The 14,878-nt window shown below is 41.0% G+C and overlaps 1 protein-coding gene across 1 annotated transcript; it reads right to left on the bottom strand.

Annotated features, from left to right (window-relative positions):
* Positions 1-217: 217 nt before the first annotated feature.
* On the bottom strand, positions 218-14,671 carry LOC104532855 (nuclear receptor coactivator 6-like). Its single transcript, XM_010178166.2, is given in 7 exon segments — positions 218-812; positions 4,063-4,211; positions 6,877-6,913; positions 8,938-9,006; positions 10,647-10,842; positions 10,845-13,609; positions 14,481-14,671. Coding segments are annotated over 7 exon segments (3,417 nt in total). The 5' UTR covers positions 14,635-14,671; the 3' UTR covers positions 218-765.
* Positions 14,672-14,878: the final 207 nt, after the last annotated feature.

Raw genomic sequence — 14,878 nt, forward strand, 5'->3', positions numbered from 1 at the left:
CACAGATCCCGGGGGCTGGAGGGTGGCCTTTGCATTTTTTTTTTCCTTGCTTTGCAAGAACAGCTGCATCAGTTAATTCGTTTGTGGTTAAACAAATTCCTTTCTAAAGCTCCATATAAGGAGCTTGCAGGCCTAGAGCTCTAAATAATCCCCTTCGATATTCCGGTTTGGAATGATGCTGTTGTTGCTGCTAATAATAATACAAACCAAATTATAGGACAATAACATTTATTTAGAGCATGAGGGATTCCACATTATACAAACCCTTAAATTTATTTTTTTGTTTCACTGGTCCATTTCTACAACAAATACATCAGATCTACTATATAATAAAATTATTTACATTTCCAAACAAGATGGGATTTGTTTATAAACCCTCTTACTGCTATTCACATACAGTACTTAAAACAACAGCACAATACATTATTTTAATACCTAAAAATGACAACCCTGTATTCTAATTTGTTTATGAAAAGTGGAAACAAATAAATTTACAATTGTCTTCCCCTCCCCTTCCATTTCATACAAACACATTAACCTAATGTGCTAACCCTGGACTTCATTTTGTAAATCCAGGGGGTTTTAGAAGAACCCAGTTTTTATATCTATTTATCTGTTTTTTAGAAAAAAATCATTTACTGGGAACAGTATAATATTAAAATGACTTACTGTACAGAATTTTATTTAAAAAAGAAAAATCACAGCTCAAAATTGCTATTGATAAATTCACACTCATTTACAAGTTTCATGTTTCCATGCAGTAATTTACTTGGACTTTCTTCTTTTTGACTGCATTGCACTGGCACTCGTTTCTGAAATTAAGAGAAGAAAAAAAGCATGGATACGAAGTCGGTAAGCCATTCACCAGAGGTGCACAGATTGCCCTTTTACTTTTCCAAAATCACACCAGAGTGGAAACCTCTGAAGACCAGGATTCCCACAGAACTGGGACTGACTCTTCACAAGACGTAACACAAATGGACCCTCTACCCTGACGAGAGCTGTCAGCAGCGACACAACGGTCCCCCAGGTTCTGGCAGGACACGATTTCCAAGCGCTGTGAGTTTTACGTTTATAAAGTCCTAATAGAACGGCCTTAAAAATAAGAGTTGTATATTTTTAACTGTTCTTTAACTTTAGTTCCCCACATGCCACAGCGTGTTCAGCTGTACTGCAGAAGGAAGTCTCCATGAAACAGCAGTACAGCGTGGGGCACAAACTGGCAATCAGACCCCAGCATCATGGAGATGGTGTCATTAAAAAGAAAACCAACAAAACAAAAAAACAACTTATGAAGATATTTTGGAGCCTGCCACACAACTTAAGAATCTAGTTGTTTGAGTCTCTGGAAAGTCAGATCATTAGAAAACAAGTCTCTTCAATGTACATTACGATTCACAGAAAAACAGCTTATGCAGAAAGAGATAAAATATTCTGTAGCACTGCAGCAGAACAACCAGAAGCACTTGCAGACGCTACAGTGAAAGCAAATGACATTTTCAGTGCACTTACCAAGGCACTAAGTTTCCATTTCAAAACAAACAACAACAAAAAAAGAGTAAGGACCAAGGGTATTTGTGTCTTTAGATTTTTTTAAAAAGTGATTTTAAATGTTGGCAATGTATCTTTGGCTCTTTACAATATTTTCCAAAAGCTATCAGAGCTGTGTGTATTTTAAGAGTCAAAAGGGAAAGAAATTCCAAGAAATCTAAAACTAGAAAAGCAACGGTACAACTCCATGGCTGTTGAATGTTGCATTAAGAAAATCTACATTTCAAAATTTAACAAACTTGAAGCTACAGTAAACGCTGAAACAGCCCTTGCTGGAAAGGTACTCCAAAAAGCGAAAGCACCAATACAGTACCAGTTTTCAGAAGTGAAACATCTTAACAGGCACAACTCCCAGTCACCAGCGCTCCCTCCAAGCAGCAACGCTGCTTCTAACGAGCTCAGTCAGCAGCAGCAGCAGCAGCTGTAGCCATCCCTGCTGCTGCCCGAGTCTACGCGCCTGGGAGGATGAACGGGGCAGTGGGCATCAGCCGCCAGTTCCTGTCCCCGTCCCTTGTGAGTATCACCAGCATCTCCATCACCTGCTTCTACCCCAAACTGCACACCAAGCGTGCCATGTACAGAGGGACGTGTGCTGACTTCCAGTGCATCCTCTTCTCTTACAGTTATTCTTCTGCCTCCTCCTTCCTGATGCTTAGCAAGAAGATTCCTACATGAAGTGGTCCAAGTCTACTTCTCTCTCCCTCCTATATTTCAGTTTTTCCTAAGTGCCATTTTTATAATGACCTTAATCAGCCTCACCCTCAAAGGGTAACTTCTCCCAGCCCCACATTCTCTTTAATAGGGATCCGTGAGTTTCTCAGGACACGGATGAAGTAACCGTAGATGTCCAGGAGGAGCCAGGAGCACACAAAACAAATGTGCTTTCTTAAGCTATGACACACTAATAAAAACGTAGAATAGAGTAGGCACAAGTGGCAAACCTCGTTACGCTTCCTCAGCTACCTCACTAATCCTCCAGCCTGTCCTCTTCCACAGAGAGTCTTGTTTTGCTCATTTTCTCTACAAGTTGGCACCAGGCAGTTGCTTGCACAGAGATAAGGTACTCAAAGCCCAGGGTACTAGGTGGAAAGCTGGACCTACACTTTCAAGCAAAACCCTCGGATACTGTGGCAGTTTCAGACACGTGTTTTGAAAACAATGACTTTACTTACAGAGGTAAACGAATAATACAGTCAGCACAAAGCCCCTAAGTGAGTTCTGATATTATTTAATTGTCGCACACTTTCATGTTCCCACATTTGAGAATTTGACGTGCCACTGGTTGTCATCTTTAGGTTTATTCATTACAGTATGTGGGACAGCTCATACCTTTCAGATCCCCTCACACTCAGGAAGGTATCACCAAATAAATTTTACATTGGCTTCACATTTTTCAAATTTTTCTTCACAATCATGAAAAATAACTTATTTTTACAATACAGACTTAAGATTCTTCTGCACAATCCTGCCACAATAAGTAAATTTAATTAAATTCAGCAGCCACAAAAGTGCAGAACATACAGGTCCCTCTGTGTAATCTTTGAGAGTCACTGCACAATTCTGAATATTTGGAAGTCTTCTCTGAAGCTCTTAAAATAAAAATATTCTTACCACCAAACTTTAGCACCTTCAGTATGGAAAATGGTTGCTGAATTCAACTTGACTTCCTTTTATAATAATTTTCTATTAATACCTCTTTGTTCTATATGTTATCTTTAAAACACTGGTCGAATGTTGCCTCTTGATGGTCTCTCTCTACCCTCTCGTGCAACTTTCGGCCATCAGAATTTTTCTGACCCTTAAACATAAGGAGCTGACACAGTTAGCTCAGAAATGCAGAGCTGCACCCCGGCCATGACCGTGTGTATCACACAAACGCCGCGGACTTGGTTAAAGATTGTAACTGTGCAGAAATAAGGCACGTCAGCAACTGCTAATGCCACGGGTCGAGATCTGTAACTAGGATCTCACGTGTTCTTGGGGAGAGCAGCTGAGGCTCGGTGCGCTAGCACACAGCACTCCTCGGTGCTCCAGCCTGCCATCCAGGCAGCGTTCTGAGCGCGCCTGAACTCAGAAGCATTTGGCTTCACAAGAGCTGACCGTGCACTTGGGAAGACTTAAGCATTTGTCTTGTGTCTTTTCAGGCTTCAGGGGAAAAAAAAAAAAAAAAAGTAGTCACTTTTTAAATTGAGTAAAGTCCTTTTAATGGCAGCATATTTCTGCTAAGAGAATTCAGCTTCAACTAGGCAAGTTTGCTGAACGCTATGTTGATGAGTACTGCAGAAAAGTTCCACAAATTTAACAATGGGAAATTCGTACAAGATTTACTGCCAGCACAGACACCAGGAAATACTTCAACACCAACCTGTGTCTAAGTCATTGAAACTGGAGTTAAAAGCACGCATTGACAAGCTGCAAACCATTGTTATGAGCCAGTTATGAAAGGGTTATTATTTGGGGAAGTAGGTTACTTCCTGCCCTCTCCAGAGAAATGATGGCTGTGCATTTTACCTTTTGCAGTGCTGGATGCAGATGCTGGTCTGCAGGACCTCTTGCGCTGTCCATTCTCTACAGTTTCCTGTGAAGCGGCAGAATCCTCTGTTCTTGAATTTCTTCTATTTGGAGTTTTAGACTTTTCACAATTCTCTTTTGTCTCATTACTAATAAAGTGGGACAAAATATTTCTGATGAAGTGTAAGAAGAATTATGTTTTTCTATGCAACTCAGACAAGCTGGAGGATGGACCAACACAGGTACCAGTTCCGGACTATTAGCACTGAAGATATGAAATGCTAGAGATACCAGAAGTTTTATCAGATGAAGAATGACCTGAGTAAGCCAGAGTATAGTCCATTTCTATTAAAAATTATCAGAGGATACAGAATTGAGAGTCCTCAAAGAGAATATTTTCAACATTAGAAGACCAAGAAATTAGATGCATTATAAATTGTCTGCTCTGTTTTCCACAGGTGCCACCATTACTGAAGTCTAGGAAAAGCAAACAAGTTACATTAGAGACTGCTACGATATGGGAATGCAGAGTTGAAATTGCAGATGAACATAAGGAGGAATTATGAACTCTTCAGTGAGTATGCCAGCTTTTGTTTTTACTAAAAAGACTCACTCCATTGAGCCAGGTGATTTCTTCACATATTAAAAAGCTTAAGGTTTATTTAAAACTTTCTTCAAGCTTTAAAGCTTGAAGTTAAAATATTATATTTTACAACAGAAAGCTTTTTCTGCTATTAAAAAATAATTTTAGGTAGTGTGGAAATCTGTGTTGCTTGTCACTGAGGCAATAAATGGAGTGCTATGTTTTGTAATTAAACTCCTCTTTTATTTTATCACTCTTAACCCTGTAAACTCATCCTGAGGTTTGAGTGTTTTCCCCTTAATGCATTAATGCCAGGCAATTTCCGATGAGTAAGTGGTTTCTGAAGATAAAGCTAAACTCATCTCCTGTGAATTCAAAGGTAAGTAATTAATAAAAGAAATAATTCTGCTGATAATAGAAAAGGAGAATTTAATGCCCTTTGAATGATACTTGCAAGATTTCAAGAAAGGCTGCCTTAATCAGAGAACTGACTGAAAACACACAGAGCAGACCTGGGTGTTACAGAGGTTCCACTACAGTGTCAGTGTTTCAGAGAAAGTCCTGCTTTGAGAGGAAAAACTACAAGAAATCCTTGTAGTTTTGACTGACAGGTATCTGCAATAAAACACTCTTTGTCAATGAAAGGAGACAAACATTCTCACAAGGAAACAGGCAGCAGAGGAGAATATGGAAGCACATGGATTGTCTCAGATACCAAATAAATACTGAAATCTGTTTCCCCATAAGTAGGTATTATGGGCAATCTATAAACTGAATCCCCCAAACAGGTCACAAGCTGGTCTTCTGCTGAGCCACCTGGGCAGCTGAAACAACAGCCACCTACTCTAGAGAACCCCTGGAGGTAAGCAAACAGGCAGCATCAGCTGAAGTTCAGTTATTACACATAATTTTTATAGATTCAAGTAACTAATCCATAGTTTGGATCATCTCACAAGAACCAATGCATCACTTCTCTCCTTTTATAGAAGGAAATTAAGTTGGCCCATGTAAAAATATTTCTAGGGCTTTGTAGGTTGCAAGGTTCCTTGTACGCCTTGTACTGTGTGGTGTTTAAGCCCAGGAGCTCAAAGCTGACTGCTGTGAGTATCAGCCATCACTAGATTCACAGTTTGTCTGAAAACTTCCCTTCTTTTCTGGTCTTGCTCAGAAAAGCATTAGTCCAGAAAAATCCAAACAGAAATGCGCTTGCGGTAATTTGATGTGCTGAATGAGTTTGGAGAATGGTCGCGCAAGGACACTTCATCTGGAGAACGCGTTCATCTGCCAACTGTCACACCTTCAGCTTTTCAGAAAAATTCTACCCTAGAAAAAACTTGTTGTGAAATTTCAGTTTATCTTTGATACAACTAGAAAGATCCCAATCCACGTGAAGGTAAATAAATATTCAACTCAGGCTTATTCCTGATCTGAGGAAGTGTATTGCGTCACCTCCCTTACAGAAGGAGACACGGCCCTGTTTCCTGATGAACCAACTGGGCAAACTGCACCTCTTGCCTTGGCACTCCACTGACGAGGGCAGCATCAGAAACCTGGCCACTTGTGCCAGCCCAGTTATCCAAAAACCTTACGAAGGTCTGTCTCATTACAGCTGCCCAGACTGAGTTTAAGAGCCTGGTGGCTTTAGAATCTAACAGAAATAGAGCTCAGAAAGCATATTTTCTTCTGACAGAACACAACTATTAGAAATTTCATCTTTTAATTGCTGAATGTCTTAATCGGGACAAGATGAAGCTTCTACCTGGCTTTTCTCTCAGGTTTCAGCAAAGTGTCAACAAGCAAACACAAAGGAAATCTGGAGACAACAGTCACAAAGGCAGAACAAACTTTAGAAAGACCTACTTTCAGAAAACAAAAATTCACATGACAGCTAAGCTGCAGGCTTTGGGGGTTTTAGATTTGATTTGCTTTCAGAAAATACTGAACAGTGGAACCATCAAGACCCTTCCAGGATGTGAAACACTCAGGCCTGAAGGAATAAGAGGAAACACTGCTTAAAGCACAAAGACAGACTCAGGAAAAAGTTACCTTACATTCTACATTTCCACAATGTTTTAAAACATTCAACTAGCCCAATTTCTTAGCAGGACAGAAAGGGAATGGACAAGAAAATGAAAAGCAGTAGCAGAAGTTGTGCAATTGAAGCAAAGAGAAAAGGATTTCCTCCCATCAAAGCTGTATCTGTTCTGAATCTACACAAACTATCTCCTTACCTTTGACCAGCAACTACTGCAGCATTTGTTTCAAGTTCTACAAGAGAAAAAGATAATTTTTAAGTCTGCTGTAGAAGTACATACCCACTGTCAAGGCATGACTATCTCACATTTTTCTCATTATGTATCAGGTCTGAAGAATAAACTTCTCTCATCCACCATTACTCTCAAAGCAAAACAAGCCAACATACCCAGGTACCACATCAGCCAAGTGCTTGTTCTGATTATGGCCTCCACCAGCTAAGACAGAGGAAAGTTAAAAGGAACCCTGCAGAAGAAAACTGTAGAGAAACTTCCTGACAAGGGTAACAGACCTCTCCCTTTTTAAACTTCCATTTTAGACAGTTTATTATTTCTAAAACTTCTAAGTTTTATTAGTTTTCAACCTTAAAAAATAGGAATCTGGATCTACTATGCACGTAAAATTTTGCCTTATCCCAGCCACCTCTTGCGGCAATATCTTCCAATGCAAAGGAAGACAATTTATATGAAGCCCAATTATACTTCTATTGAATTAGAAAAAAAATCTCTCAGGAGGCAATGGAAAGAGAAGTTCGACCTGTCACCTTTCTCTCCCCCTCAGAGTGACTTTATACATACAGATCAGGTTTCCTTTTGAGTCTTCACCACAATAAACAGTTCTCCTTTTAATCATATAAGATTTCCAATCTTTTTACTGTCCATCTTTTAATTCTCCCCATATCTACCAGGTCCTTTGTTGAGAGGGAATTATCTATACTTAAACACAACACCTCTCATGAGAAACTGCCACTGGTTTGGGGATTACCATTACACCATCACCATGTAACGTATCGACTCACAGTCTGTCACATTGCCAACAGCGTACTCCATCTCACCCTTAAACACCCTACAACCTCTGGGACAGTGGTGCACAAACCGGACCTTTACCTTTAAGATCAATTCAGTACTCAAAGGTTTGCTAGAGTGTGCACAAGGAATAAAGGTGTAAAAATTAAAAAAAAAAAAAAAAAGAAATAAAGAAAACAGCTAGTATTTGTCCCCTGATGGTAAATACCCCTTACAATTTGTATTGTTGGAACATCAGACTCTTCAGTGTAAGTGTACATAGCACCATCTGGGAAAAACAGATGTCTTGGTAACAAAAGAAAAAACAGACGAAGCAACATGAGGAAAGAGTTACTTTTCTTCCTACCCAAAATTTGAACAAGGAGACTATCCGATAATAAAAAAACCTGTAACTTCAGTGCCTCCCTCCCCAGCAGGTACTGCCCAACACAGCCACATCAGCACTGGGGCAATGAGCTGCCTGTAACTTGACAGGGTGCTTGAACATCTTTAAGTGGAATTTTAAAGAAAGCAATTTAGTACAATTTTTACTCTCTGAAAGCTCTATTTCTAACCATATTAGAGATGGCAAATTGGTGGAGAGTGGCACTTCTCATGTGCGAGTCCATTTTCCCTACTCATCTGGGAAATTACTTTTTTAAAACACCACAGAATTGATGGTGAAACACCATGATAACAGCCAGCAACAACAAAAAGTCATCTGCCAGGGCTCCATCCTTGAAACACTGCTGAGGAGTCATCAAAAGATGAACAGAAAAAAAATAGGCTTACAGCTCTAAAACTTAGGTTCCCAGCATGGCTTTTGAAAATATTTTCAGGAGTGTCCTATAGAAAAGAAAAACTCCTATTTGCTAACAAATTTTTGTTAGCAAATTTTGTTAGCAAAACAAATTTGCTAACAAAACTTCAAAACTCCAACACAACGTGTCACGACAAATCCAGTCCCTCCAGCTTAGGACTGAGGAGTATCTCAGAACTGCCCTGGTGATTTTTTCATTTGCTTCACTTGATCCCATATTGAATCTCCAACAAGGCTTTGGAGAATTCTAAAGCACAATGTACCTAACAAAGAAAAGCAATCCCGAAAGCACAGGTAATAAAAAAACCCCATCAACCCCCAAACTACCAAGCACATTAGTGATCATTAAATATGCATTAAAACAAATGCATTTTCCATTACAAACATAAAGAGTTTAGTTCACCTATATTCTGCTTTTCCAAAGTAAGATTTACCTGTTCTTTGAACAGTACTTTCTGATGTTGCAACTGAACTTTTTTTCTGTGTTAAATGTTGAGAGGATGCTAGAATAAAAGTGAAGGGAAAAAGCATTATTTTCAAAGGGAGTCACAAGAATTTGCTGTTGTGCAATCGGGCTGCTTTTACAAAATGCTGTGTCTTCCAGCTTAGTGCATTTTTTCATTTACAGATGCAATTTTTTTAACTCACCCTCTACTTTTCCCCACCACACACACCCCCCCCCAGTTTTAAAAAAAAACTTTGTCAAAACTATCCTAAGCAAGTTTTCTTGAACTAGAATAAGTGATGAAATTATCATAAAACACATTTTTAAAGGTAACAGTTTTTCACCAGACTGAGAAATTAAAGAAAGTCCTAGAAAGTAAAGAGTTTAGTCTCTTTCTGTTTAATGCTCATTTCAGCAGAAGTTCTGGGGAAAAAGAGCATCTTTGTTAATGAATCAATGCCCTCACTCTTTCAATTAAACTGCAAGAGTGCAAAATATGCTCCAGAGGCTCCCTTGAAGTCCCTTGGCAGTAAGATGATGTGACTTAACATTTCTTGGGTTGCCAAGTTAAAAAATAAGATGGAAAAAGAATCCTTCTCAGGCTAATGTTTTCTAATCTTCTCTCATATGTGATAATAAACTAAAGAAGAACAGGAAGACAAACAGTTAAACACTCCTGTTTAAATGAAAAATATCCACTGCCATTTTTCTCCTAACAAACCAGAATTCTTTCTGTGAAGCTCAAAGGAAACATTTCCATTTTCCAGTGGCATACAGCTACGACATGCATCTAATAGCCACCAGGGAAAGTCATGTTCAAGCTGAAGTTCTCAGTTCCACTGACATCTGTGGATTTTATCTTCCATGATTTTATCTTCTGTGTCTAAATTCATGATGTAAAGCACAAGAGATATTCAGGCAGCTTACTTCAAGGGTGACAATTTATTTCCACACCATTTTCAGGAGGTTGAAAATGGCATCAAAGAATAGCAGCAATATAATAAATAAAGTCTGTCAGATGCTCAAACTAAAATAGTAAAGGAGTAAACAGCTCAGATGTGAAGGTATTTTATGGTTTGGACTTGGGTGCAATGCACTTAAAATAACTTTCTCAGGTATTTCTCTGAAATGAGTGTTTTAATTTTTCCCTAGACATAAGAGGGGTTTTTTGTTGTTTTGGTTGGGTTTTGTCATCCTGTCACCTCTGCCCCCTCCCCCTTACTCTGGAGGTTATTCAGCTATTTCACTACAAGGTTGAGGTTATTATTAGGAATAACTCAAAATATCATAATTTAGTCAATAAATTGAAGTAAGTTACACAAATAAAAAGTCTCTGCAAAGACTGGAGCAGAATACCATTATATCTACCAGTATAAAAGGCACTTTAATTAACTCTTTTGTCATCCACTTTTTCTCCCCACTTCTAACAGTTACGTGAAGTCACTCCTCTGTTATTGCGTCACATGTTCACGACAAATACTCCATTTAAGCAGTAAATGGAAACTGAAATAAAACATCTGAAATGTGAATCTTAGCGAAAGACAAGCCTGTGTATCACTCAGATATTAGAAACCAAAAAGCAGTTGTGAGCCTTGGCTACAGTGTCTAAATTTTGTTACTTCCATGGAAAAAAGCACCTAGGAAGTTTACCAAAGCCACCTCATTTCTTCCATTGCCCCAGGGTAGCGCTGGACTCACCTGCACTCTGAAGCAGCTCCTGATGAGCTCCTTTCTCCTCCGCCACACCAGCCGCAGCTTGCTCAGCTGGCAAAGCGCCGTGGTTACCCCCGTTCGCGCTGGGTGCTGCAGGCACGGGGTCTGGGGCTGCGGGGGAGGCTACAGCCGCCAGGACACTGGTGGGAGGAGTGCTTGCGGGTCCGCTTGGAGACACGGAGCAGCCGCAGCGCTGACACTCGCGTTGCCAGGCCCAGAAGTGCTCTGTTTTACGTGACTGGGTGCTGGAGGTGTCACAGTTTTACTATCCAGTTCTGCTGGTGATTGCTCTGTTCCCAAACTATTTGGGACCGACGTTTCTAGTCCCTGACCTTCTGCTTCTCCATCCAAACCGTACTGCTCTTCCCCTTTCTCAAGGGAACCAGTGACTTTCTTGCATGCTTTGGTCAGCAAGAGTTGGCCAATCTTGTCTACTTTTCCCTTTCCCTTACTCGATGACACAGGACTGCGTCTGTTCCCAGATCCTGGACTACTTGTAAGAAGTGGTGACACAACAGGTCCAGACTGTGCTGCTGTAACAGAGCACTGGTCACCCGACCCACCACTTTGAGAAGCTGCCTCCTCTGGGCTGAAGTCTTTGACTGGCTGAGCAGGAAGATGTGAAGGAACACTGGAAGAAGTCGTAGCAGGAGAAGACAACTGCACTGGAGGTGCCAAGGGATTAAGAACCAGTGACCTGCTGGTGGGAATACTAGAAACAGGAGTGCTGGATGATGTGCTGGGAGGTGCGGGCCCAGAGGAGAACTTTATATTCTGTGGTATGTGCAAAGGCCCAACAACTGCGACCGACTGGGGCATCAGACTCGAGTTAGAAGTCATCGGGGCTGCTGGAATCGTACTGGATTGGGAGCCCTTCATAACCTGAATTATTGACGATGAGTTTATAAAAACAGGTGTAATAAACTGCGGCCGGGCGTTAGACTGAGCTGCTGGCTGTCCCTCAGAAACCATAACTTTGTTCCCTACATTGGGCATCGTGACAACAGTCGACACTAACGCAGGTTGCAAGTGAGATGGCAACGGTGCTGATGCACTAGCAGAGGATGTAATAGGGTTTGAAGTTACAAAAACTGTTATCTGGTTGGGGGGTAAAGGACCTGAAATAGAAGAAGAGCTGACAGGCCTTTGCATTACTGGAGGAACACTCTGTGCAACATTTGAGTTTACTTCTCCCAGTTCCTGGTGCCCTGGATTTGAACAGGGCTCATTATTTTGAGGCAAGCTAAGTGAATTAGATGGCTCTTTGCTTGAGGATGAATCCTGCAGTGGAGGAATGACAGCTATCTTCTTGAGCTCCTCACCAGCAGTGACTATTGGTGCCATTTCAAGACCTGTCAGCCCCGGGGGCTTAATGGTTACGTTAGGAGCTCCAGAATTATCAAGAAGTTGACTTAAAGAAGTTGGTGCCTCCCTCATAGCTGGAGATACCACGGTTTTACTTTCCTCCAAAACTGGAAGCTTACTGGAGTCTAAGGCCTGCCCATCTTTTTTTGACTGTTCTTCTGGAACCAGCATTTTAATTTCTGGAGTAGGGATACCTTTTAGTTCAATACTTGGCTGGTCTTTGTTACCTTGGACACCTTGTGCACTTTGACACTCGTTCTCCTGAGGCACACTAAGGCTCTCTTTATTGTCTTCAGGAAAGCCAGTCACAGCAGGTACAGAAATTGCAGGATTCTGATTATTTAGCATGTTATTATTTTGAAAACTTGTAGTCACAGGTGTTGGCAAAGAAGAGGGACCAGCCATCATATTTCTTTGTAATTCCATGTTCTGCAAGAGAGGTGGATTCTGCTGAGTTGTCAATGATAATTTAGCTGCTTTTGAATTCTGTCTGCCAGGGCTTGGTGTAGTTTTCCTACTGGATCCAGGACTGGACCTTCGACTGTTGCTTGGACTGGCTCTCTTTGTTCCTCCAGTGTTGGTCTGTTTTCCTGAATTAATGACCACGCCTTCCAATTTGTGTGACTGTGGAGCAGCAAAACTAGACTGATTGTTGATTGTGAGATTAGATGGGGCTTGTCCAATGGCCTTCAAAGTAGTGGGATTAAGACCCTGCTGATCAAATCCTCTGTTGAGATTAGGCCTGGGAGGTAAAGGAATATTAATTTGGGGAGGGAACAGACCAGCTATAGAAGCATTGAGTCTCTCTGGAGACAAGCTAATTTCCGATGGTTCTGTACTAGGCGGACGGTTATTAGGAGTCTGAGGATAGTATGGCCTTGGGCTTGCTCTGTTTGGGGTTTTAGGCCTTGAAGTTTGTGATGGGGTGGCAACATTTTGAAAATGGTGTGTAAGAGCACTAGGCAGAGAATTAGACTGCTGCTGGGGACTTGCACCTTGGGCAGTTGAAAGTGGAGATGGTCCAGGTTTGGGTCCTGTCATCATCAATTGGTTCTGTGAAACTACTAAATGAGATGTCAAATTATTCTGAGCTCCTGATGCTGGGGGGCCTTCAGCTCCACCTCCTTCTGGAAGGGAGGATACTGATGAAACCTCTCCAAGGGGTGAGCTGGAAGGATTCTGTACATTATCTTGATAAACCATTTTTCTTGTGTTATTTCCCAGAGGAGGATTGCCAGGCAAGGAAATTCTTTGTTTATCAGGAGATGGAGGCACTGATCCAGGACCTTGGAGGTTAACCATTACTGGCATGTTACCAGTCTGCTGCATCGGCATTCGTTGAGCATCTGGATTCAGCGGCCCTCTAGGTGGGTGAACTCCTTGTGGCACAGGAAGCCTGACTGATTTGGGATCCTGCTGCATCATAAGCATCATCATCATCTGCTGCTGCTGCTGCTGCGGTGTTTGTGGTGGTGCCTGGGCTTGCTGCGGTGGCGGCTGCGGCTGTGACTGCTGCGTATGTGGCATGAGTTGAGGTGGCATCTGCTGAAGTGGTCTTTGTTCCACTGGCTGAGATGGATAACCTGAGATGACAAGGTGATACATTTATTAAAACCAAGCAAAGATCAGAGAAAGTAGAATTTCTGTAACGAAAAGAATCAGAAAGAAAGTATAGCCAGGAGCCTGTTCAGCTTACGCAAGGCTTTGCAAATAAGGACAAAGATTTTACTTCATTCTTAAAAATATTTTTACTTAATGCATGCATGACATTTAATTGGAGATCTCTCAGTCTATCATATTAGCTATTATTCGAGACTCACGCCACCTGAAAAATCTCTGCAACTGTCCACAGGCTGGCTTTCACTTACAAAGGCAGAGTTGGACTAATTAATACTCCTTAAAACAAACTTAAGAGTTTGACAGGCCCTGTGGGACCTGGATTAGCATACCTGCTACAGACCTGACACTTTCTAGTGTACAAAGTAGAATCTGCCATATATTACTCGGCCAAACATGGTGCTAAGAACCACCCGTGTGGTTTACAATATAAATTCCTTTGCGGACTTTGGATTTAATCCATGTGCAAAGGAGAATTCCAACTGCAACCTCTGTTTCTTAATTCTGAAACATCAGCTACTGGTTAATACTAAATTTTTAAGGCATCAGTCTGTTCTACAGCCAGAAATACAGGGGTTTTTTTATCAATTATGTTATTGCTGAATAACTCTACAGTCCTGATACCTGCAGGATGACAGACTAGCACGTGGCCACCTCTTCATTTTGAGCTAATTCAAAGAAGAGACTTAAACAATGGTACCAATTAGTTACTAGGAGGAAAAAAAAGCTTTGGACTTGAATGCCTGATAACACAAATCAAATAGAACTGTCACAAAGATCAGTAAAAGCTCTCTTGTAGTTACTACATTCAGATAATGCACAGAAAAATCCTACTACCTGGTGGCCTACTCGCAAAATCTGTAAGTTTAGGGCCTGAATTATCCAAATTCATTCCTTGTTCTCCAGACATCGATGACTGATCACTCTCCTCCAGGCCAGCTGGACGTGGTTCTGAAGAACTGAAAGAAAAATAATTGCAATTAAGATCCATCCCTCACATCAGTCTTTGGCTTCTGCTTCCATAACCAAGTACTCAGGTAATTAATTCCTACCACTTTTCACAGACCTGCAAGTCACTCACTACAATGCACCACTGCCTCTGGTATAACATGGCAAACTTTAAGACAGAGTCTGGGTCTGCTGACAGTCACTCCTGTGCTTTAAATACTACTGAAAAGGAAACAAACTGCCTGGTGCTCTATTGATCTTAAACATTTCTTTCATTTGTTTCTACC

The sequence above is a fragment of the Antrostomus carolinensis genome, unplaced genomic scaffold (genome assembly GCF_000700745.2).
Source record: "Antrostomus carolinensis isolate BGI_N321 unplaced genomic scaffold, ASM70074v2 scaffold3541, whole genome shotgun sequence".
Lineage (NCBI taxonomy): Eukaryota > Metazoa > Chordata > Aves > Caprimulgiformes > Caprimulgidae > Antrostomus > Antrostomus carolinensis.